General features: G+C 38.0%; 1 protein-coding gene across 7 annotated transcripts in view; it reads left to right on the top strand.

The window, feature by feature from the left end:
• The window catches only part of EPB41L5 (erythrocyte membrane protein band 4.1 like 5), a 149,997-nt gene that overhangs the window by 104,252 nt on the left and 19,033 nt on the right, over nt 1-26,712 (top strand). For all 7 annotated transcript variants that reach the window (XM_036254375.1, XM_036254374.1, XM_036254372.1 and 4 more), the window contains 4 exons: nt 1,025-1,122; nt 6,951-7,079; nt 10,151-10,215; nt 25,879-25,969. In XM_036254375.1, coding sequence (XP_036110268.1) covers nt 1,025-1,122; nt 6,951-7,079; nt 10,151-10,215; nt 25,879-25,969 — 383 coding nt within the window. The remainder of the gene's footprint in view (nt 1-1,024; nt 1,123-6,950; nt 7,080-10,150; nt 10,216-25,878; nt 25,970-26,712) is intronic.

Here is a 26,712-nt window from a genome sequence, read left to right as displayed (position 1 = left end):
ATTTGTGGTCGTAACATCATCATGTTAAAATTTAGTATCAAATAGTTTGAAGAATAAGAAAACCAGGAGATGACAGTTAAGTAAATGAGTATGGAAGATTTTTGAGATCAGTGTTGAAATAGTGATTCTCGTCACCTGGAGAGTTTTATAAACTACCAGTGCCAGAAAACTACCACCAGAAATTCTGCCATTATTGTTCTGAGGTCAGCTCTGGGAAGCAGTGTTACTTAAAATCTCTACATCTGATTCTAATGTTCAGCCAAAGGAGAGAGCCACTGAATTAATTGCTGGATACTTTTAGATGATCCCTTTGACCAGGAGGAAATGATTTCATAGTTTTTATCTCCCTTGTTTTGCCTGATTATATAGAAATTATTAGGCATTCAACAGCTTTTTTGTCAAGTGACCATGTAAAAATATCAACTCATATCAGTTAGTCTCTGTATAAGGTCATTTAATGTATTATCTTTTCAGTGGTTAGAGAACTTTATTTGTAATGTATTTTTGCAGCTAAGGTGGAACATAATAAATCAAAATGCTTGTCTTGCATCATACCTTATGTTACCAATATATAATATGTTGAATCAGTGAATGAATAAATGTATGTCGTTCATCAGTTTGCTCCACATAGTTTAGTTTTAGGCTGTGTATATTTAGGGCCAAGGAAAGAAAATGACAAAGTACTGAAGTTTGGCAGGAGGAGACTGGATTGTGGTTATGGAAGAAAGGATCAAGTCACAGGTGATCTCTGCCTTTTCTTTGACTTTTTTGACTAGTTAGCCTTCTTAACCACACATGCTATTGAGATTCCATATCTAGTGCCTTTATAGGAGCAGTGTAGATACAGGCCAGTGTTTCTATTTAGGTTAACTCTTAATCAAGTTAATGGGGAGTTACCTGCTTACGGAAAGAAAATATATTTATTCTTTGGTTATCTGGACTCTTACCTTTAATCGATGATACCCGCACACAGCTATGACAGCATGGCAGACTAAAGGGCTATTCTGCCTTTTTTTTTTTTCAGCATTAAAAGATGCATCAGAGAAGCTAAAACACCTTGAGATGGAAAATAGTTCATTGCCATCCCCTCGTCCCAACATTGATGTTAACATCAACAACCAGGTATTCAGACTTCTCCTTTGCATACCTGCCACACATCTCCAGACTTCCCAGAAAGCCTTTCTTTTTAAAGCTAATACTTTTCTCTTTTCTTTTGCTGGGAAATCTGTCTGTGCTGAACTCTTATAAATCTGTTTTCTCATTTAAAAAGGAGAAATTTTTATATGTTTTGGAGGGAAAGAAGAAACTTGAGCAGCAACATTAAGAACTATAAGGTCATCTCATAATTTTTTTAGACATAGAGTCAAAAGTTATATAAATGTTAAACTTTGTATTCTGATTCAGCCTTTTTTGTCTCTTAATTCTGTTCAATGGGTCTTTTTATAATAACATTTTAAAAAATATGTTTTTACTGTTTTTTTTAGAGAGAGAGGGAGGTTAGCAATTTGACACAAATTTAGTGGAGGACTGGAAGGAAACTAAAAGGAATGAAGCCTGGTGAACCTTGGGGAGGGGAGAAGGAGCGTGATTGTTACAATGGTTGAGAACTTAAGCAGACTTTTGTTTGCCTTTAACCCCTGACATAAAAGCACCTCACTAAGCTGACTCTGACAGCTAAGGACTATGATATGGTAGAGTGTGAGTATCCACAGTCATTTCAGATTAGATCCAATTGGGGGTACTTAGGAATCAGGGTACCCTTTTAATTACTTTGGTCTTTGTGTTGGCCATATTTTGGCCATCCAAGGCAGATATATCAACAGTTTAGTAATTGGATATAATTTGAGTTATGTGATATAAGATATAAGAAAATAAAGTGAAAATATTTTATTAATCATCACCTGAGGATATTTTTTTTCATTAATTTTTAGAGTGGAAAGAAGGGCCAGGGGGAGAGAGTGAGAGAGAAACATCAGTGTGAGAGAGACACTTTGATTGGTTGCTTCCTGCACAATTGTAACTGGCGCTGGGATTAATTGTGCAACCCAGGTACATGCCCTTGATCAGGAATCGAACCCACAACTCTTTTGTCAACACTAACTGCTGAATAAAACTGGCTAGGGCTAAAGTGAAAATATTTTAAAGCTATTACTCAACTTGTAGTTCAGTAATTTTTTTCTGTTGTACACATACATGATAATTGTAGAAAATTAAAGCAAATTTTAAAAAGCAGAAAATTATAAATCTTCCATTATGCTCCATTAGTAGAAGAGATAACTAAATTAACATTTTTAAGATATCTCCTTTTTTTTGTATCCTCACCCAAGGACATTTTTTCCATTTTTTTGTTCAGATAGATCGGGAGGGAGAGAGAGAGAGAGAGAAACATTGATGTGAAAGGGACACATCAAGTGGCTGCCTCTTGTATGACCCAACCAGGGCTGGGGACAAACTGCAACCGAGGTATGTGCCCTTAGTGGGAACCAAACCCGGGTGTCTCTGGACCACAGGCCAACACTGCTGAGCCAAACTGGCCAGGGCAAGATATCTACTTTTAAACATTTAAATGTGATATCTATCTATCTATCTATCTATCTATCTATCTATCTAAATATATATAGATATACATATCTATATATATATTTTTTTTAAATACGTTTTTATTGAATTTTTAGAGAGAGAGGAAGGGATAGACAGAAACATCGATGTGAGAGAGAAACATCCTTTGACTGCCTCCTGCACATCCCCCACTGGAGATGGAGCCTACAACCCAGGCATGTGCCTTGACCAGGAATCGAACCGGGACCTCTCAGTCTATGGGATGACGCTCAATCCACTGAGCCACACCAGCTGGGCTGTGATACATATTTTAAAAATTAAAATGCAGTAGCACTGCTTTTAAAAAGGAATCAGTTCTACACATCTTTCTTTATTTCAGTGACATTACAGGCAATAATTAAAATGCATGCATGACTGCCCTGGCCGGTTTGGCTTAGCCGTTAGAGCGTTGGCCTGCGGTCCGGAGAGACCCGGGTTCGGTTCCCGCTAAGGGCACGTACCTCGGTTGCAGTTTGTCCCCAGCCCTGGTTGGTTGTGTAGGTGGCAGCCACTCAATGTGTCCCCTTCACATTGATGTTTCTCTCTCTCTCTCTCCCTCCCACTCTATCTGAACAAAATATCAAAAAAAAAAAATGTCCTCGGTGAGGATAAAAATAAATAAATAAATAAAATGCATGCATGAGTCATCAGTGTGTTTACTCAGTCTCCATTTAGATTCTTGCTAGTTTTCACTGTTCTAATCGGTGTAGTGACAAACAGTCTTATGAATGAATATCTGCAATCATCTTTGATTTTCTTCCCTGGGAAGTAGAAGTGGTATAGGTCAAAGTATAGGCAGAATTTTAAAGCCTTTGGTACTTTTGCAAAATTGCTTCCCAGAAAGGTAGAAACAAGTTATACTTTACCTGTGATATATTTGTTGAATTATTGTGTTTGTTTTATAATTTTTTTCTTTTACTGATTTTTGGAGAGAGAGGAAGGGAGAGAGAGAAACATCGATGAGAGAGAACATCGACTGGTCACCTCTTGCATGCCCCCCACTGGGGATTTGGTCCACAACTTGGGCATGTGCCCTGACCAGGAATTGAACCGGTGACTTGTTGGTGCATGGGTCAACTCTCAACCACTGAGCCACACTGGACAGGCATGTTTTTGTTTTTAATATAGTCAGGAAAAGAATTATCTGCCTATGTCAGAGGCAGGTTGCCTAAGAACTTTATAATGTGATTAACAAGTCATCTCAAATCTGCAACATAATTGTCTTTATTTGTTTTTATCCTCACCCGAGGACATTTTTTTGCATTTATCGTTTTAGATAGAGTGGGAGGGAGTGAGGGAGGAAGACAGAGAGAAACAGCAATGTGAGAGAGACCCATCGAGTGGCTGCCACCCACACAACCCCGACCAGGGCTGGGGACAAACTGCAACCAAGGTACGTACCCTTAGCAGGAACCGAACCCGGGTCTCTCCAGACCGCAAGCCAACACTCTAACCACTGAGCCAAACCAGCCAGGGCAACATAATTGTCTTTAAAAAGAAAAGTTCAAGTTATTTGAGCTAGCTATGATTTTTTTTCCAGCTTTATTGAGAGAAAATTGACAAATAAAATTGTAATATATTTAAATCATACAACATGGTGATTTTGCTATATGTATACATTGTGAAATGATTCCTACAATCAAATTAACACATCCATCATCTCACAGAATAACCATTTTGTTTTGTTTTGATTTTAGGTGATAATGTTTAACATATACTCTCTTAGCAAATTTCAAGTGTACAGAACAATATAATTAACTATAGTTACCATGTTGTACATTAGATCCTCAGAACTTATCCATGTTATAACTGAAAGCTTTTTACCAACCTCTCTCTATTTACCCCACTCCCAGTTTCTGGCAGCAACCATTCTACTTTGTTACTTTGAGTTGGATTTATTTTTAGACTTTACATATAAGTAATATCATGCAGTAGTTGTTATTCTCTGCGACTTATTTCATTTAGCATAATGCCTTCCAGCATTATCCATGTTGTTGTAAATGGCAGGATTCCCTCCTTTTTAAAGGCTGAATAATATTCTCTGTCCGTGTACACAATCATACATACACCACATTTTCTTTATCCACTCATTCTTTTTTTTTAATCCTCACCCGAGGACATTTTTCCATTTTTGTTCAGGTAGAGTGGGAGGGAGAGAGAGGAACAGAGAGAGAGAGAGAGAGAAACATCGATGTGAAAGGAACACATCGAGTGGCTGCCACCCGCACAACCGACCAGGGCCGGGGACAAACTGCAACCGAGGTACGCGCCCTTAGTGGGAACCGAACCCGGGTCTCTCAGGACCGCAGGCCGACGCTCTAACCGCTGAGCCAAACTGGCCAGGGCTGTCCACTCATTCTTTATCCTTTTGTACACGAAGGTTGTTTCCACATCTTGGCTATTGTGTATAATGCTCCAGTGAACATGGGAGTATATCTATTCGAGACAGTGATTCTGTTTCTTTTGGATATATACTCAGAAGTGGGATTGCTGGGTCATATGGCATGAACTAGCCATGAAGGGAAAAGGATAATGGACTTTTTTCAATTAATAAGAACTGTTCTGAAGACTAGGAGGTAACAGACATAAATATAGTCTAGGCCAAAATAGTGATGCTCAGACTTTTATGTATCTAATCACATGGGAAAGTGTGTTAAACATTCAGTGTTTGAGGTCTCACCCAGAGGCAGATAATGGAGACCATACTAAGAAACAACAAATTAAATAAGCACATTAATTAAATCATTTTAAACCTGAAATAGTGGTGCAGTATATAACACCATACATAGTAGCTAGCCTGTTTTATTTTTTATTTTATTTTTTTCTATTTATCTTCAGATAGAGTGGGAGGGAGGAGAGAGAGAAACATCGACGTGAGAGGGACACATTGACTGGTTGCCTCCCGCATGACCCCGACCAAGGCTGGGGATGAACCGCAACTGAGGTATGTGCCCTTGACCAGAATCAAACCCGTGACTCTTTGGTCCACGGGCCAATGCTCTAACCGCTGAGCCAAAGCAGCCAGGGCAAGCTAGCCTGTTTTAAAGAACAAAAGCTGTATCTGAGACTAAGAAAATATTTAGAGTGAGTTTGTTATTCAAACTAGTGTTAAATAGAAACCATAGTAAAAATAATAATTGTTGTTATTAATGTTAAGTAAAATACCATAGTTTAGATCATTTAAATTTATTTCTTAATTTGCTTCCTCCCATTTATTTCTTTTTATCATAGTTAATTTATAGTGTTTTAATTATGATCTTCATTGACTGGACTTGTGCTTTATTCTATCATTTTCATAAGTCTATAGCTGAGAGTGACCTGTTTGTGGCTACATAACGTAATCTCAAACATAATCATCTACCTGGTGACAGCTCCAGAATTATAGGGATAAGCCTACCAAAAATCCAGTTGAAATTAATTACAGTAGTCCTCCTATATCTGTGGTTTCACTTTCCATGGTTCCAGTAACTTGTAGTTAACTGTGGTCCAAATATGTGAAACAGATAATTCTAGAAATAAATAATTTATAAGTTTTTAATGGCGTGCCATTCTGAGTACTGTGATGAACTCTCATGCTGTCTCACCCAGGGCATGAATCATGCGTTTGTCCAGTGTATCCACACTGTATACACTACCTGACCATTAGGCACTTTGGTTATCAGATAGACTGTCATGGTCTCCCAGTGCTGATGTTCAAAGAACACCCTTATTTATTTAATAATGGCCCCAAATACAAGAGAAGTAATGCTGGAAGTTCATATATACTAAAGAGAAGCCATAAAATGCTTCCTTGATATGAAAAGGTGAGTACAGTACAGTAAAATATTTTGAGACAGAAACCACATTCACATAACTCTTATTATCGTATGTTTTTATAATTGTTCTATTTTATTATCAGTTATTGTTTTTAATCTCTTATTGTACCTAATTTATAAATTAAATCTCATTGTAGGTATGAATGTAGGAAAAATTGTGTTTATAAGGTTTGGTTTTAGGCATCCATTGGGGGTCATAACCCCTATGGATTAGGGGAGGAGTACTGTACAGCATTAGGCGCCCATTCTTCATGTGTGGTTAATTCAGGCATTTGTTTCAGGTAATATAATTGGTTATTCAGTTGCTTAAAGACAGGAAATTGGGCTAGATGATTTCTAGAGGTCTTATCAATTTATACTTCATGTTTGTGATGATTGAGCCTTAGAAATTACATGTAGGAGGTGACTATTCCTGGAATAGCCTAGGACTGTGTAAGACACATGATTTCCTGGCTGTCTGAATATGAACTTTCATCAATCCCTTTTCTATATCCATATAACTATCAGAGTTGTTTATAGTATATTTTTAATATCTAGGAGGAAGTGGTGAAGTTGACTGAGAAATGTCTTAATAATGCCATTGAGAGCCCAGGACTGAATGCTAGGAAAGTTCCTCTTGACTTGAAGAGTAACATTTTGAAGGCTCAAGTAGAAGCAGTGCATAAGGTAAGCTGCCTCGACAGAGATAGTCTTGGTGAAGTGAAAAGAACATGAAACTTAGAGTACAGAGACTCTGAAGAACCAACAAAATACATGAATAAAAGACATGAAAGTTAAACAAGAGTGACCTAGCTAGTGATTAGAGATAAGAGAGTAGTACCAAGAAACATACTCAAGATGGCAAAATGCCTTTCCAACTCTAAATAAAAACTAGATTAAGAGGGGCAATCATAGGACACAAAGTAATAGCAACTACCCTCTGGAATTTAAAATGTTTTTTAAAAAGGTAAAATTCTTACAGCAATGAGTTCATAATCTTTGCCTCCTTTATAGCCAGAAAATCTAGAGATTCTTAGGTTCCTGTCAATATTAAGTCTATGATGTTAGGGTTTTTAAATCAATCTGCTATTTCCCCCATCTGTCTACCCACAATTTGGCAAAATTGTGATGTTCTTGGCAACAAGAATGAAAGTTACATAGTGAGAGAGTCCACTGTGACATCATACCATGGGTTGGGACCAGCCCCCATGAAATTTTTGGTATCCATGCTCCCAATATCAGTTTTTCCTTGGCTCTCCCTTACTTTCAAACTTATCCCCTATAGTAAACCAGGACAGAAGCCTGTCTCACCAAACCATGTTGTCAACTAGGATTTAAAGTATCCTGTTGAGAAGATACATTTTACCCATCCTGTCCACAGGCACAAGCCTTGGAAAGAACTGAGAGGACTTGAAGAATGTTGTTAGTGCTTTCATTTATCCTCTTCTCCCAGTATGAATATATGATATGATACAATATTTACATATAAAATATGGCAATCCAGGCTCTGGAATCAGACAATTGAATTTTAATCCTATTTCTGATCTATCACCTACTAGCTTTGTGACTTGGCAAGTTAGTTAATTTCTCTGAGCCTTAGTTTTAATTATATTTTTTAAAAGATAGTGGTAGTACTTGCCTTAAGGTGGGTTATAAGGATGAAATGATAATAAATGTAAAGGATATGGAATAGTGCCTGGTACATCATGAGCGTTTAATAAATTTTGATCCCCACCCAGTGTTGGAACAACATGTAGTAGGTGCTGTTATTACCTGACATTTCAGTCATACTTTTGGATTTTTTTTTTTTTTTTATCCTCACTCGAGGACATTTTTCCATTTTTTGTTCAGGTAGAGTGGGAGGGGAGGAGGGAGGGAGGAAGGGAGGGAGGGAGAGAGAGAGAGAGAGGAGAGAGAGAGAGAAACATCGATGTGAAAGGGACACATCAAGTGGCTGCCACCCGCACAACCAACCAGGGCCGGGGACAAACTGCAACCGAGGTACGTGCCCTTAGCGGGAACCGATCCTGGGTCTCTCCGGGAGCCAAACCGGCCAGGGCATACTTTTGGATATTTTTTGACTTGAAGAAGAGAGAAATAACTTGAATAGCCCTTATTTTATAGTTATAAACCTTACCATGAAAAAAAAATCCAGGACCAGATGACTTCATCCTTGAAATCTACTAAACATTTAAGGAAGAAATAATAACAGTTCTATGCAAACTCTTTCAGAAAATAGAATAGAAGGGAGTACTTTCCAACTCATTTTATGAGACTGGTATTGCCCCAATACCCAAACCACAAAAAGATATTACAAGAAAAGAAACTATAGACTAATCTCTCTCGAATACAGACTCAAAAGTCCTTAACAAGATATAAACAAATCATACTCAACAATTTATGTAAAGGATAGTACATCATGACCAAGTAGTATTTAACTCAGGAAAGAAGTTGGTTATCATTCAAATACCAGTATAGTTTACTAAATTAAAAAATAAAGAAAAATTTCTCAATTCCTGCCAAAAAGGCATTTCACAGAATTCAACCCCCTTCATGATAAAAACTCAGGCAAAGTAGGAATAGAATGAAAGCTTTTCAGCCTGATAAAGGGCATCTATGAAAAAAAAAATCTACAGCTAGCATCATACTTTGTGGCAAAAGATACATTCACTAAGATAGTAGCTAAAATGAAAAACTGACCATTCTTTTGTTGTTAGTGGTGGAGCTCCTGCAGTGCACACTGCTAGTAAGAATAAAAATGCTTAATAAGCACTTTAGAAAAGAGTTTGGCAATGTAGTAAACATTACCAAATTTACCATATGATCCAGCAGTTCCACTCCTAGGTATTTACCCAAGAGAAATGAATATGTAGGTTGAAAGAGATAATGGTATAGGAAAGTTCCTAGGAGCTTTATTGTAATAACTAAAAAACTAGAAACAACCCAAATGTTCATTATCAGGTAAGTAGATAAATTATGGTATATCCATATAATGAAATGCTACACAGTACATAAATTTGATAAATGGACCACTATGGGTGAATCTCAAAAACATCATGCTAGTCTAAAGAGGTGGACACAAAAGATAGGTATAATGATTTCATTTATATGAAACTAGAACGTACAGATAATTGTTTTCCATGTGTAAGGGTTTTGTTGGGATTGCATTGGAAGCCTTAGGGGAGCATTTTGGTGTAGTAACAACATTACATATGTTCATTGTTGTGTTGGTTATGCACCTGTATATATTTTTCAAAATATCCTAAAATATTTCTTGCATTCAGGGAAAAATAAAAGGTCAAATATACTGCTTAACATCTGTTTCTTTTCTATCATGTAAATTTGAAAAATTTGGCTTGGAATCTTTTGGGAATCTGTATACATAGACTAACACACCATTGTCTTAAATAATTGAAAAAGCTATCTAGTAAATTATATGGATTTGTATACTAATATATTGAAGTAGAAGTGTGGAATATTAATTTGCATGTGAGATGGGACTGCACTAGTTGCAGTACCGATATTTCCATAGATAAGGTATGATTACCTCTTTTGGAACTGAAGCAAACTGATATTTTTATTTTTACAGGAAAGAAATACAGGTTTCTTGTTACTTTAGTATCCTCCACAAAGATTTAATGTTTATGATTTTCTTTATATATATACATATACACACACACATATATATATATATAGTTGTTGAAAGTATTATAGATGTCCCCCCTTCCTTTCCCCCATTTATGATTTTATTTTCTTAGGTTACAAGAGAAGATAGCCTATTAAGTCATAAAAACGCCATTGTTCAGGATGCTGCCACAAACAGGTACAGTTCTGGGTAAACTGAATTAAGTGATTTTTTTTTCCTCTTCACTATTTTGGGGGTCCTTTTTTCCTCTTCTCCAATCTATCACCACGTGATTTTACTGAATTAAAGCATGTTCTTTTCCTCTTAACTTTATTTTTTTGTTCTTTTTTCTTCTTCAATCTATCCACCACATGATTTCAGGATATCTATTTGAAAGATGGCTTAAATTCACTCTCTGTCCACTACATAGCTGCTTATTACTTAGCTTTAGATTATTTAAAGATAATCCTAACTAATCTGTCTACATTCTCATTCTTCTTCAACTGATTCAAACTACAGAGCAAAAACAACCTATGCAGATATTTTTAATCTCATAAGGTACCTGGGAGGAATGTATATTATTTTTCTTGGGTATGTATGCTAGTTAACTTTAGTGCCACCCTGTCATCACAGTGGCCTTGTTCTTACACACTTTCTTACTATGGGTTTCATATTCTAGCAAATTTGTTTGCTTTTCTTTTGAAGTCCCTTTTGCCTCTATTTTGTTTAATGAGTATTATGCCATGTCTTATTAGGCTTTTATTTCTTGCACTATGTCAGTTTGTTTGTTTAATCACTTGTGTATTCAATGTTCTTTGCTTAGTTGGTGCTAAACTTGTTGAATGAAGGAATGCTGCTTTTTTTCTCATTATTCAAAACATACTCTGGAGCATTTTCTGATTAATTATATTCGGTTCCAGATATTGTGATGAACTTAGCACTTAAGAATATAGCAAGCAGGCTTTGTATATAAGACTTTACAATTAGTGTTCAACAAACCTACTAATGGGTGATTAGGGTAAACCTGTAATTTCAACTTAACCTTTTCTTTTTTTTTATTCCTCCACTGAGGATATTTTTCTACTTATTATCAGATAGAGTGGGTGGGAAGGAGAGAGAGAGACAGAGAAAAACATTGATGTGATAGAGCCACATCTGCTGGTTGCCTCCCGCGTGACCCAACCGGGGCCAGAGACGAACCTCAAGTGAGGTACATGCCCTTGACTAGAATTGAACTCGTGACTCATTGGTTCACAGGCCAACACTGTAACCACTGAGCCAAACTGACCAGGGCTCAACTTTTAAATTATTTCAATTCCAATAAGTTAGATGACCCACTGCATTATTAATTCTATTGCTATTATTGGAACCTTTTAGAATAACCTTGTTAATATTTTTTCTTTTGGCCAAGAGGAAAGTAATGGTGATAGGGCTTCCCAGTTTCATTGAATTTAAAGCTGGAAGGAGCATAGAATATACTCCAGTTTATTTCCAGATTTATTTTTCTAAATGGCTGTTGTTATTTTCAATAATTTATTTCCTGTCAGAATCTGAAAATGTACTAAGTTCTATTTATTGGGCAAAAACTAAAGTGTTTCCTTTAATTAAGATTGGGAACAAGACTGGAATATCTGCTTTCACTACTCTTATTCAGCATAGCACTGGAAGTCTTATGCACAGAAATCAGACAAGAAGAAAAAATAAAAGGCATTCAAATTGGAAAGGAAGAAGTAAAACTGTTATTATTTGCAGATGGCATGATACTGTATATAGAGAACCCTAAAGATTCCACCAAAAAACTACTAGAACCATACATGAATTCTGTAAAGTAGCAGGATACTACATATTCAGAAACCAGTTGCGTTTATGTGTACCAATAATGAACTATCAAAAAGGGAAACCAAGAAAACAATCCCAGAATTCCAAAAGGGAGGCAGATTAAGTGGAAACTACACTGACTTTTTCCCAGGACCAAACTGGAATTAAAATTAAAATATAAAAACATCATCCTGAATAACCAACTGAGGACAAGCTGGAGAAAATCCTTATAACCAAGCACATTAAGACTGGTAGGAAATATAGAGGTGCAAGAAGGCTGGCTGGGCTCCCACAGAAAGCAACTGAAGTTCTGGAGGTACAGCTCAGCTGCAGGGAGGTTCCCCCTGAGAAGGCTGGCGTCTAAACCCCAAGCTGTGCTCCCCAGCCCAGAGTAACAAAACTGGGAAAGGTGCCACGTAGCACTTAGCTGTGAAAAGCACTGGAGGTTCTGTCTGGCAGGGAGAGATGGCTAGAAACACAGGCACCCTCCTAAAGGGCCAACATATTAAATTTCACTTACAGCCATTCATCTTGGGCTCTGGCAGAGGGAGGGCAGAATGGACTATAGCTGCATGAGGAGAGTCTGGGATTCATGGCTCTGGGGAAAGAGCTGTGAAAACAGCCACCAGGATCCCCATGCTGAGCCATTACCCCACACTGCAAAAGCCATCATTCTTAGGCAGAGTTTTCCTATCAAAGCAGTTTTAGCCTGGGTGGGGAGCAATTGTCCCACCGTGTGGAGTTTACACCCTGCTGAAGACTGCAGCCTGAGGCTGATTGAGTAATGGAGACTAACATTCAGCCTGCAAACAGAGGTAGATGTCTGAGTGCTTTGAATCTTTGCCTGACCTGCTCCTCTGCCTCAGGCTAGTAATACCAGACCTTGGTGTTCAGCTTGGTCCTTTCCATACACATAAAGCCCCAGCAGAGGGAGCCACAAGTCGTAGATTGCTGATAGCTCCAAGAGAAGGTACTCAGGGCCAGTCACAAACACTATCTGACATTGGTCTGCACCAGAGACCTTTTCGAAGAGGTCCAAAACCAATAAACCCAGTGGCCAGCATCAGTCAGCAACAGAGCAGGTCCCAATAAGCTTCACAAGCAGTATATCCACAAGGAGATTTTGGCGGGTTCCAAACCCTGCTGAGGTGAATGTGCTTTGTGTGATAAGCACTGCAAAGAAGATTATGCTGTGTTGGGGGTTGAGCATCACTGTTAGCCACTCTCAGGGTCCAGCCCATGCCTAAATGGGCCAGTAGCAATCAAGACTCCATTACAACAGGAGGGCCCACACAAAGCACAAAAGGGACCTTATTAGAGTATGCAGGTCTGGAGATCAAGGGCACTGGACCACTGGGCCTCACAGGTCACCTGCTACATAAGACCATCCTGCCTGGACTGGGAGTCAAAGCAGATCTACCTAATCCATAGAAACAAACCCAAACAGGCAGCTAAAGTGGGGAAACAAAGAAAAAAGCTCAAGTGGAAGGACAAGAGAACTTTGCAGAAGAGCTAAATGAAATGTCGATAAACAATTTATCAGATATAGTGTTCAGAGTAATGATTATGAGGATGCTCAACAGCATGAATAGAAACTGAAAATCAACCAGTCAGAAATGAAGAATGACACAACAGAAATAAAGAATACACCAGAAGGAATAAACAGCACATTAGAGGAAGCCGAGGATCAGATCAGCAAATTAGATGCCAGGGTAGAAAAAAATTACTCAATCAGAGAACCAAAAAGAAAAACAATTAAAAAACAGGAGGACAGTTTAAGAGAGCTGTGTGACAATATGAAACATAACAACATCTGTATCATATGTTGATAGGAATACCAGAAGAGAAAGTAGCAAGGGTTAGAGAACCTGTTTGAAGAAATAGTGGCAGAAAATTTCCCTAACTTGGTGAAGGAAAAAGTTCAGGAAGCACAAAGAATCCTAAGCAAGAAGAACCCAAAGAGGCCCATGCCAAGACACACATGATTAAAATGCCAGAGAGTAAAGACAAAGAAATAATCTTAAAGGCAGCAAGAGAAAAGCAATGTGTTAACTACAAAGGAACTCCCATAAAGCTGTCAGCTGATTTCTCAACAGAAACACTACAGGCTTGAAGGGAATGGCATGAAATATTCAAGGTAATGAAAAGCAATGATCTGAAACCAAGACTACTCTATCTAGCAAGTCTATCATTCAAAACAGAAAGTGAAATAAAGAGCTACCCAGGCAAAAGAAGGCTCGAGGAATTTATTACCACCAGATCGGCATTGCACAACATGTTAAAGGGACTGCTATAATAATAATAAGAAATATAGAGAGAGAAACATAGCCATATGAATAAAATGACAATAAATAAGTACCTATCAACAATAATCTTAAATGTAAATGGAATAAATGCGCCAATCAAAATACATCAATTAACTGAATGGATAAGAAAATGTGATCCATGTATATGCTGTCTACAAGACACCCACCTCAGAACAAAAGACTCACACACGAAGAAAAAAATGAAGGGATGGAAAAAATTTTCCATGCAAATGGGAATGAAAAGAAAGCTGGAGTAGTAGTACTCATATCTGATAAAATAGACTTCAAAATGAAGGCCATAATAAGAGACAAAGAAGGTCACTATGTACATAATACTAAAAGGGCCCTGGCCAGTTTGGCTCAGCGGTTAGAGCGTCGGCCTGCGGTCCGGAGAGACCTGGGTTCGGTTCCCGCTAAGGGCATGTACCTCGGTTGCAGTTTGTCCCCGGCCCTGGTTGGTCGTGCGGGTGGCAGCCACTCGATGTGTCCCTTCACGTCGATGTTTCTCTCTCCTTCCTCTCTCTCCCTCCCACTCTATCTGTACAAAAAATGGAAAAATATCCTCGGGTGAGGATAAAAAACAAACATAATACTAAAAGGATTCCTCCAACAAGAGGATATAACCCTGGTAAATATATATGTACCCAATAAAGGAGCACCAAAATATATTTAAAGACTTCTGAAGGAATTTAAGGGAAAGAGCAGCAGCAATACAATCATAGTAGAGGATTTTAACACCCCTACTGACATCACTGGGTAGATCTTCAGAGGAGGGGAACGTCTGGCCTATGGGCCATATAAGGCCTATGAAATCAATACCAGCTAATATTACACACCTTACCAAATTGGATTGACCATATAGAGCAGGTTAATTTTTAAGTTGATAATTTTGTATGGCCTGCAAATGATGTTATAAATATCCAAATGGCCCTTGGCAGAAAAAAGGTTCCCCACCCCTGTTAGACAAAATATCAACAAGGAAACAGAGGTCTTAAATGACACACTAGATCGGATGGATTTAATTGAAATTTACAGAACATTTTACCCTCAAGCTGCAGAATGTACTTTTTTTTTTTTCTGAAGAATATACATTCTTATTAAATGCACATGGGACATTCTCAAAGATAGAACACATGTTAGGACACAAATTAAGTCTCTATAAATTCAAGAAGATTGAAATCATATCAGGCATCTTCTCAGATCACAATGCATGAAACTAGAAATAAATTACAATAAAAACACTCAAAGACATGGAGGCTAAATAGCAGGTTCTTATACAATGAATGGGTTACCAATGAAAAGAAGGAAAACAATAAAAAATTTCCTGGAAGCAAATGAGAATGAACACACAACAGAAAATCTATGGGACATAGTGAAAGCAGTACTAAAAGGGAAGTTCATAGCATTACAGGTTTACCTCAAGAAACAAGAAAATTTTCTAATAAACTATTTAACCATACAACTTAAAGAATTAGAAAAAGAACAAGAAAAACCCAGAGTAAGTAGAAGGAAGGAAATAATAAATATCAGAGCAGAAATAAATAACATAGAGACTAAAAAACAAACAAGCAAAAAAACAGTACAAAAGATCAATGAAACCAAAGAAGAACTAACACCTATTCTTCTCAAATTATTCCAAAAAAATTCAAGAGGAAGGAAGACTTGCAGGCTCTTTTTTTTTTTTTTTAAATAAGGCCAGCATAATCCTAATTTAAAAACCAGATAAAGACACTACAAAGAAAGAAAATTACAGACCAATATATACCTGATGAACATAGATGCCAAATCCTCAACAAAATGTTAGCAAATTGGATCCAGCAATATATTTTATTTTTTTATTTTATATATTTTTTAAATCCTCACCCAAGGATATTTTTCCTTTTTTTTTTTTTGTTCAGATAGAGTGGGAGGGAGAAAGAGGAAGAGGAAGAGAGAGAAACATCGACGTGAAAGGGACACATTGAGTGGCTGCCACTCACACGACCCAACCAGGGCCGGAGACAAACTGGCAACCGAGGTACATGCCCTTAGTGGGAACCGAACCCGGGTCTCTTGGGACTGCAGGTTGACGCTCTAATCACTGAGCAAAACCGGCCAGGGCCAGCAGTATATTTTAAAAATTATTCACCATGGCCAAGTGGAATTTATCCCAGGGATGCAAGGCTGAGATAATATTCACAAATCAATAAATGTGATATACCACATAAACAAAATGAAAGATAAAAAATCATATTATCAGATCAATAGATGCAGAAAAAGCATTGGACAAAATCTAGCACCAATTTTTTTATAAAAGCTCTCAGCAAAGTGGGAATAGAGGGATCATATCTAAACATAGTAAAGGCCATATATGACAAACCTACAGCCAACATCATACCGTCATACTCAGTGGTCAAAAACTAAAAGTATTTTCCTTAAAAACAGGAACAAAACAGGGATGTCCACTTTCACCACTATTTTTTTCTTTTTTAATCTTCACCTGAGGATATTTTTTCTCTTGATTTTTTAAATAGAGTGGGAGGGAGGAGAGGGAGAGAGAAAGAGAAACATCAATATCAGAGACTCATCAATTGGTTGCCTCCTGCATGACTCCAACCTGAGCCAGGATTGAACCTGCAACCCAGGTATGTGCCCTTAATTGGGAATCAAACCCACAGCCCTTTGATCAATGGGCTGATGCTCTAACCAGTGAACCAAAGCAGCCAGAGCCACTTTCACCACTTTTATTCAACATAGTACTGGAAGTCTTAGCCACAGCAATTAGACAATAAGTAAAAAACAAAAGGCATCCAAATTGTAAAGGAGGAAGTAAAAGGATCATTATTTGTAACTAACATGATATTGCACATAGAAAACCCTAAGGACTCCACCAAAAAACTACTAGATTTAATAAATTAATTCAGGAAAGTAGCAGGATACAAAATTAACATCCAGAAATTCATGGCATTTTTATACACCAATAATGAACACTCAGAAGGAGATGCTAAAAATCAATCTCATTTACCATTGCAACAACAACAACAAAATTAAGATACATAGGAATAAACTTAACCAAGGAGGTAAAAGACCAGTTCTCAGAAAACTACGAGGCATTGGCAATTATGCTCTCCCATACAGTGTGTTCCCTTTCCGTTTTGATGGTTGTTTCTTTTGCTTTACAGAAGCTTTTTAGTTTGATGTAGTCCCATGTGTTCATTTTTTCCTTTGTTTCTGTTGCCTTAGGTGATGTATCAGTGAAAATTCTGCTGCTTTTGATGTCTGAAATTTTGTTGCCTACATTTTCTTCTAGGATTTTTATGGATTCACGAGTCACATTTAAGTCTTTTACCCATTTTGAGTTTATTCTTGTGTATGGTGTAAGTTGATGGTCTAGTTTCTTTTTCTTTTTTCTTTTTTGCATGTAGCTGTCCAATTTTTCCAGCACCATTTATTAAAGAGGCTGTCTTTACTCCACTGTATGCTCTTGCCACCTTTGTCAAATATTAATTGAGCCTAATGTCTTGGGTCAATTTCTGGGTTCTCTGTTCTGTTCCATTGATCTATATGCCTGTTCTTGTGCCAGTACCAGGCTATTTTGATTACAGTGGCTTTGTAGTATAACTTAATATCCGGTATTGTGATCCCACCTACTTTGTCCTTCTTTTTCAAGATTGCTGTGGCTATTCAGGGTATTTTTTAGTTCCATATGAACTTTTGAAGTATTTGTTTTAGTTCTGTGAAATATGTCATTGGTATTTTGATGGGGATTGCATTGTATCTATAGATTGCTATGGGTAGTTAATTGCTTTGGGGGTAGCATAATTGCCAATGATACATCAGATAAGGGGTTAATTTACAAAATATATAGAATGCTCAAACAGTTCAACAAAAGGAAGGAAAATAACCCAATTAAAAAATGGGCAGAGGACCTAAATAGACATCTCTTCTAAAAGGACATTTAGAAGGCCAAGAGACATATGAAAAAATGCTCAATGTCACTAATCATCACGGAGATGCAAATACATCAAACAACAAGTGCTGGTGAGGGTGTGGAGAAAAGGGGACTCTAGTATACTGCTGGTGGGAATGCAGACTGGTACAGCCACTATGCAACTATGGGAACCAGTATGGTGTTTCCTCAAAAAATTAAAAATTGATCTGCCATTTGACCCAGTGATTCCACTTCTAGGAATATATCCTGAGAAGCCTCAAACACCAACCAGAAAGAATATATGTACCCCCATGTTCATAGCAGCACCATTTACAATAGCTAAGATCTGGAACCAGCCCAGGTGTTCATCAATTGATGAATGGATAAAAAAGCTGTAGTACGTGTACACATTGGAATACTATGCAGCAGTAAGAAAGAAAGATCTCTTATTTTTTTAGATGATATGGAGGGACCTCGGGAGTATTATGCTAAGCAAAATAAGCCAATCAGAGAAAGACAAATACCACATGATCTCACTTATTTGTGGAATATAATGAACAAGGTGGGCTGATGAACAAAATAGACCCAGAGACATAGAAAGGAGTATGGTTCAGACTGACAAACCTCAGAGTAGGGGGGGCAAGAGGATGGATGAGATGAATCAAAGCTTATATGCATGTATGCATAATCAATGGAATAGACAACAGTGTGGGGATGGGGGGGATGGGGAGAAGAGTGTCTTGTGGGGAAAAGGGAGAAACATCTGTAACAAAAATAAATGAATAAAAGTTTGGGGAAAAAAACCTACAGGACATTGAAAAAAGAAATAGCTATTTAAAAATGGAATCATATACCATGTTCATAGATTAGAAGAATTAACATCATTAAAATGTCTATACTACCCAAAACAATCTATAGATTCAATGCAATCCCTATTAAAATACCAATGGCATAGTTCTCAGATCTAAGTAAAAATACTCTGAAAGTTTATATGGAAATAATAAAGGCCCCTAATAGCTGCAGCAATCTTGAAAAAGAAGAACAAAGTAGCAGGGATCACAATACCGGATATCAGGTTATACTACAAAGCCATTGTAATCAAAACAGCCTGGTACTGGCACAAGAACAGGCATATAGATCAATGGAACAGAACAAAGAACCCAGAAATTGACCCAAGACATTATGCCTAATTAATATTTGACAAAGGAGGGAAGAGCATACGATGGAGAAAGACAGTTTCTTCAATAAATGGTATTGGGAAAATTGTATAGGCACATGCAAAAAAATAAAACTTAATCACCAATGTGTGCCATACACAAGAATAAACTCAAACTGATAAATCACCTAAGGCAACAGAAACAGGAAAAAATGAACACATGGAACTACATTAAACTAAAAAGCTTCTGCACAGCAAAAGAAACAACCATCAAAATGGAAAGGCAACCCTCTGTATGGGAAAACATCATTGCCAATGATACATCAGATAAGGGGTTAATTTTCCAAAATATATAGAGTACTCATACAACTCAACAAAAGGAAGACAAAGAACCCAATTAAAAAATGGGCAGAGGAGCTGAATAGACACCTCTTCAAACAGGACATACAAATGGCCAAGAGACATATGAAGAAATGCTCAACGTCACTAATCATCAGAGAGATGCAAATTAAAACAACAATGAGGTATCACCTCACACCTGTCAGAATAGCCGCCATCAACAACTCATCAAACAAGTTTTGGCAAGGGTGTGGAGAAAAGGGGACTCTAGTACACTGCTGGTGGGAATGCAGACTGGTGCAGCCACTATGGGAAACAGTATGGTGTTTCCTCAAAAAATTAAAAATTGAACTTTCATTTGACCCAGTGATCCTACTTCTAGGAATATAACCTAAGAAGCCTGAAACACCAATCAGAAAGAATATATGTACCCCCATGTTCATAGCAGCACCATTTACAATAGCTAAGATCTGGAAACAGCCCAAGTGTCCCATCAGTAGGCGAATGGATAAAAAAGCTGTGGTACATATACACAATGGAGTACTATGCAGCTGTAAGAAAGAAAGATCTCTTATCCTTTGAGACGACATGGAGGGACCTGGAAAGTATTATCCTAAGTGAAACAAGCCAAGCAGAAAAAGACAAATACCACATGATCTCACTTATTTGTGGACTATAATGGACATAACAGTCTGAGGAATAGGGTAGACCCAGAAACATGGAAGTAGGGTGCAGACTGACAACCTCAGAAGAGGGGGTGGTAGGGAGAGGGAAGAGATAAACCACAGAACTTATATGCATGTACACATAACCAATGGACATGGACAACAAAGCCAGGGACGGGGCGGGGGGGATGGGGAGGAGGGTGTCAATGGGGTAAAAAAGGAGAAACATCTGTAACAACAAAAAAGAAAGAATAAACTCAAAATGGATTAAAGACTTAAATGTAGACCCTAAACCATAAAAATTCTGGAAGAAAACATAGACAGTAAAATCTTGGTTATTTCTCATAGCAATACTTTTTCTGATATATTTCCTCAGGCAAGGGAAACAAATGAAAAAAATATACAAATGGTACTATATCAAACTAGCAAGTTTTTGCACAGCAGAGGAAACCATCAACAAAGTGAAAAGACAATCCACTGAATGGGAGAACATATTTGCCAATGATATATCTGATAAGAGCTTAATATCCAAAATTTATAAAGAACATATAAAAACAACAGAAAAACAATCCAATTAAGTAATGCGCAAAGGATGCAAATAGACACTTCTCCAAAAAGGACGTGCAGATGGCCAATAGGCATATGAAAAGATGCTCATCATCACTAATCATCAGAGAAATGCAGATTAAAACCACAATGAGATACCCCCTCACACCTGTCAGAATGACTGTTGTGAATACATCAACAAACAAGTGTTGGTGAGGATGTGGAGAAAAGGGAACCCTCATGCATTGGTGGGAATGCAGATTGATGCAGATGCTGTGGAAAGCAGTATGGAGTTGCCTCAAAAAATTGAAAGTGTAACTGCCGTATTACCCAGTGACTACACTTTTGGGAATTTATCCGAAGAAAACCAAAACACAGATTTGAAAGAATATATGTATCCCTATGTTCATTCAATGTTATTTACAATAGCCAAGATTTGGAAGCAGTCCAAGTGTCCATCAGTAGATGAATGGATAAAAAAGCTGTGGTACATGTACACAACAGAATACTATTCAGTGGTACAAAAGAAGGAAATCTTAACATTTGCAACAGCATGGATGGACTTGGAGAGCATTATGCTAAGTGAAATAAGACACTTAGAGAAAGATAAGTACCATATGATTTCATTCATATGTGGAATCTAGTTAACTAACAAGCAAAATAGTGACATACTTATAGATAGAGAGAAGGCCAACAGCCGAGGGGTGGGCAGGAGTTGAGCAAAAAAGAAAAAAACCTCATGGACAGGGACAGCAGTGTGGTGACTGCCAGGTTTGGGGGTGGGGGAGAGGTGGAGGAGAGTTTGGGGGGATAACTGGTGATGGATGGAGACTTGACTTGGGGTGGTGAACACAAAATGCAGTGTACAGATGATATGTTATAGAATTGTGCACCTGAAACCTGTATAATTTTGTTAACCAGTGTGACCCTAATAAATTAAATATATGTATAAAAATATATATATACCAAGTTCTTATTTAAACATGGGTCTATTTCTGGACCTTTCCATTTTCTGTTAAACTGTTTGTTGTTGGGTTTTTTGCTTGTTCTGTACCACACTTTAAAACAATTATTGCATCCCCTTGTTAAAAATGAAATATTTCAGGCATTGAAAAAACTATGGAGATTATATAATGCATATTTGAGTACCAAATATCAAGCTTGTCACATCTTCACATTTTGCTGTTATAGATTTAGACCATTTTTCTTTTATCTTTTTACCGAGTTGTAATTGCTATACCACAAAATTTAAAATTTTACCCTTTATTTATTTATTTTTATTAATTTTTTTCTTTCTTTATTTTTAGAGGGAGAGGGAGGACGAGATAGAAACATTCATGAGAGAGAACATCAACTGGCCGCCTCCTGCATGCCCCCCACTGGGGATCATGCCCACAACCCAGGCATGTGCCCTGGCCCGGAATCAAACCAGTGACCTCTTGGTGCATGGGTCGACGCTCAACCACTGAGTCACACCAGCCGGGCAAAATTGTACCCTTTAAAAGTATACAATTCAGTGCATTTTAGTAACTAAATTTTGCAACTATTAACCACTATTTAATTTCATAATATTGTCATCATCCCTAAAAGAAATACTACACCCATTTGGTCTCTCCACATTCTTCCCCACCCCCACTCCTGACCCATCCCCTGGCAACCACTATTCTACTTCCTGCCTCTTGGAATTGCCTTCTCTGGACATGTAAATGGAATTGTACAGTATGTGGCCTTTTGTATCTGGCTTCTTTCATTTAACATGTGTTCAACATTTATCCATATTGTAGTATGTATCAGTACTTCATCCTTCTTTGTGGCTGAATAATATAGATTGTATAGCTATACCACATTTTGTTTATCCATGTATCAACTGATGAACATTTACGATGTTTCCACTTTTTGGCTATTATGAATAAAGCTGCTGTGAACATTCACATATAAAAATTTTTGTAGCCCTGGCCAGTTTGGCTCAGCGGTAGAGCGTTGACCCATGGACTAAGGAGTTGCGTGCGGGTTTAACTCCTGTCAAGGGTACGTACCTCAGTTGCAGTTCAGTCCCCGGCCCTGGTTGGGATTGTGCGGGGGGCAGCCAATTGATGTATTTTGCATCAATGCTTATCTCCTTCCCCCCCCACCCACCCTCTACTCTATCTGAAGATAAAAATGGAAGAAAATATCATTGGATGAGGATTAAAAAAAATTTTTTTTCTGGACATACTTTCAGTTCTCTTTAATATATACCCAGGAAGGGTACTGCTGAGTCATGTGATAACTATGTTTAACTTTTTGAATTAAAAAAATTTTTTTAAATTTATTGGATTGATTTTTAGAGAGGAAGGGAGAGGGAGAGAGAGATAGAAACAATGAGAGAGATCATCTCAATCAGCTGCCTCCTGCATGCCCCCCACTGGGGATTGGGCCCACAGCCCTGGGCAAGTGTCCCGACTGGGAATCAAACCAGCAGCCTCTCAGTGCATGGGTCAACATTCAACCACTGAGCCACACCGGCTGGGCTTTTTTTTTAATCTTCATCCCAGGATATTTTTCTATAATATTCAGATTGAGTGGGAGGAAGGGGGGGAGAGAGGAAAATCGATGTGAGAGGGACACATCGACTGGCTGCCTCCCGCACAACCCTGACCAGGGCCAGGGATGAACTGCAACCGAGGCATATACCCTTGCGCAGAACTGAACCCTAGACTCATTGGTCCGCAGGTTGACACTCTAACCGCTGACCCAAACCGGCCAGGGCTCTATGTTTAACTTTTTGAGAAACTGCCAAACTGTCTTCCAAAACAGCTATAACAATTTCCATTCCCACTAGCAACATATGAGGGTTCCAATTTCTCCACATCCTTGCCAATACTTATTATTCTCCATTTAAAAAATTATACTCGCCCTGGCCGGTTTGGCTCAGTGGTTAGAGCGTCGGCCTGCGGTACAGAGACCTGGGTTTGGTTCCCGCTAAAGGCGCGTACCTTGGTTGCAGTTTGTCCCCTGCCCTGGTTGGTCGTGCGGGTGGCAGCCACTCGATGTGTCCCTTCACATCGATGTTTCTCTCTCTCTCTCTTCCTCTCTCTCCCTCCTGCTCTATCTGAACAAAAAATGGAGAAATGTCCTCGGGTGAGGATAAAAAAAAAAAAATTATACTCATCCTAGTGAGTATGAAGTGGTGTCTCATTGCGGTTTTGATTTTTATTTTCATTAACCTAAGGACTAAAGATGTTAAACCTCTTTTCTTCTTTGAAGAAATGTCAACTCAGGTCATTTGTTGTTTTTTTTTAGTAGCAGCTTTATTGAAATAAAATTGAAATACCATGCAGTTCACCCATTTAAAGTGTAGAATTCAGAGGTTTTTGTTTTGACATATTTGTATTAAAAATTATCTATGGTTCTTTCATATTAACTGCCATTACACGAATCAAGCGCACTTTATTCATTCTTTTATTAATGGACAAATGTTTGTTCCAAGTTAACATTGTGTCTGTTGCGTGTTGTGAGGATTCTTTAGGATATATGCTTAAGAATGGAATTGCTGGGTCATGACACATGCTGAGCAAAATGGAGGTAGAAGCTTTTTTATCTGCTTTTTTTCTTATTTGGCAGCAGTGTGAACTGTACAGGACTAATCTTTTGTTGAAGGTTAGGAGAACTCATTGTGAGACGTACTTCACTTCTTTTAATGCTCACTGTTTCTTATATCAACCAACCCCTTTTGTCTGAGTTGTTTCTTCTTTCTAAATCAAAGTTATTTTTTCTCTCTGGTAATTTGTAGGTTTTATTGCTCATTCTTGAGGTTCTGTATTTTCATTACTGTATACCTAAGAATAGGTTTATTTTTTTATTGTTAGTTTTCAAGGTGGTCTTTCACTCAGAAGGCCTATGTCTTTTTTCGTTTCTGGAAAATCGTAAGCCATTATTGTTGTTGTTATTATTTTGTTAATCCTTGAGGATATTTTTTCCATTAATTTTTAGATAGAGTGTGAGGGAGGGAGGAATAGAGAGAGAAACATTGATGTGAGAGAGACACATCGAATGGCTGCCTCCTGTACTACCCTCACCAGGGCCAGAGAGTGAACTAGCAACCCAGGTACTTGCCCCTGACTGGGAATCAAACCCATGACCCTTTGATCCACAGGCTGATGCTCTAACCACTGATACAAACCACTCAGGGCAAGCGATTCTTTTTTTGAATATCCAGTATCCATTAGTTGAAATATCTTGATCACTTCTCTCTTTCTCTTAACGGTTCCTTCTTTCTTTTCATCTCTGCCTCAGTGTTGTGGATGCAGGGTCCTAGCTTTCACTTCATAAGTTATGTCTAACTTTTCCAATCTGGGGTTTAGCTCTTGTTTTTCTCAGTCTCCTTGCAGGTTTGGACAGAACTGCTCCTTTTGTTGCAGACTTTTCAGTGATGCTGTAGAGGGCTGGGATTTCCTGCTGGAGGTGTTATTTTAGTGGAGGATGACCTTTGGCTGTACATTTCCCCCTTTCCTCCCTGGTGTTGAGCCATCTGTAAGACTGCTCCTACTCTTGTTCTTACCTGGGGTTAGACCTTCTTGTCATTACTGCTGGGCCCACAGGTAACATATTCTCTGGCATCCTCTTGCCTGGCTGGTCCTCGAGCATTCTAGATGTTGCTTCTCTCTCAGCAGAGTTCTCCAGCCTGAGACCTTACATGGGGGCTTCTCCTTCTGGTTTCCTGACTGTTCTCCCATATGTCAGGTATTCTGTGTAATTCCTGTTCCATTGAACTTTCTCACTCATGTCTTTGATACAGCTTTAAAAAATCAATCTATTGATCTGTCTTTTTTGTGTATCTGCCTTTCTTTTCAAGATAAATCTTTTCTGTCCTTTTAGTGAAACTTAGGAGGGAAGCAAAGTGGCCCACAATTTTGATCCATCTGTGAGTGAATGTGACCTGGATTTGAAACTGTTATGTGGTGGGTGGGAAAGGGTTTCACAGATGCATATGAGTGTGACCTTGACTGCTATCATGCTCCTCACAAGTTGTAATTTCTTCCCACATGAATTGGTTATACTTCTTTCCCAAGGCCTTTCTTTGAAAATACTGCCTATGCTCATATAGGTCCTCCATAATGTGAATTTATGTTTTCTTCCCAGTGCTGTATTAAATGAGAACAATGTGCCCCTCCCTGAAGATTCCCTTGCTCCACTGCATACCACACCTACAGGAAATGGTTCTATTCTAAAGGTAACAATACTTGTACTTTTTCAGAGGTTTCCCTAAAGACCATACTGAGTTGAATCCTGTAGTACAACCATACACATCTGGTGATTTCTTATGCACACCAGAACTTAGGCTATGAGAAAAGCATTGAGCCTGAGTTCTCTAGGGAGAGTCCCATTGTCAAATCCCTCACAAGAGGATCTCAGGGATTTTTCTCTAGTTTTTGTGTTATCTGTTGGTATTGTGATTTTGGGTGGTCTTTGTACTTTTGTTTTTTGTTTTTGGGTGCTGACTATGCTTCCATAATGTCTCAACCTGTACATGGCACATAGCAGGCACTAATGGAAATAAACTTTCTGAAATAACAGCAACCTGTCATTGTGTTGCAGTATGACCAGCTCATCACAGTTCTTGCCTTCCCTGTATCCACTTGCCACACCCTCACCAGTTTAGAAATCATAGAAACCCAGTTCATTGCCCAGTGAATGTTTTAATTTGCAAGGTAAAAGAAAAATTATTCTCGCAAATAACATTGACCATTTTGTTCTTTTATTGCAGAAGCGCATTTATTGTAGAAATTTATCAACTATTTCAAAAAAGAAAAATTAGCACATGTATTCCCACTACCCAAAAACAGTCTAGTTAATATTTAGGTGTATACTTTTTCAGACTTTGGGGTTAAAAAAGACAAATAACCAGGAGCTTCCTTTCTGCTAATTAAAATTCCAAAAAGATATATTGACACCTTTGACTGATCATTGAAAATT

This window comes from Molossus molossus, unplaced genomic scaffold (assembly GCF_014108415.1).
Source record: "Molossus molossus isolate mMolMol1 unplaced genomic scaffold, mMolMol1.p scaffold_m16_p_11, whole genome shotgun sequence".
Classification (NCBI taxonomy): Eukaryota; Metazoa; Chordata; class Mammalia; order Chiroptera; family Molossidae; genus Molossus; species Molossus molossus.
Note: the sequence above shows the minus strand (reverse complement) of the source record. Positions and strands in the feature narration are given on the sequence as shown.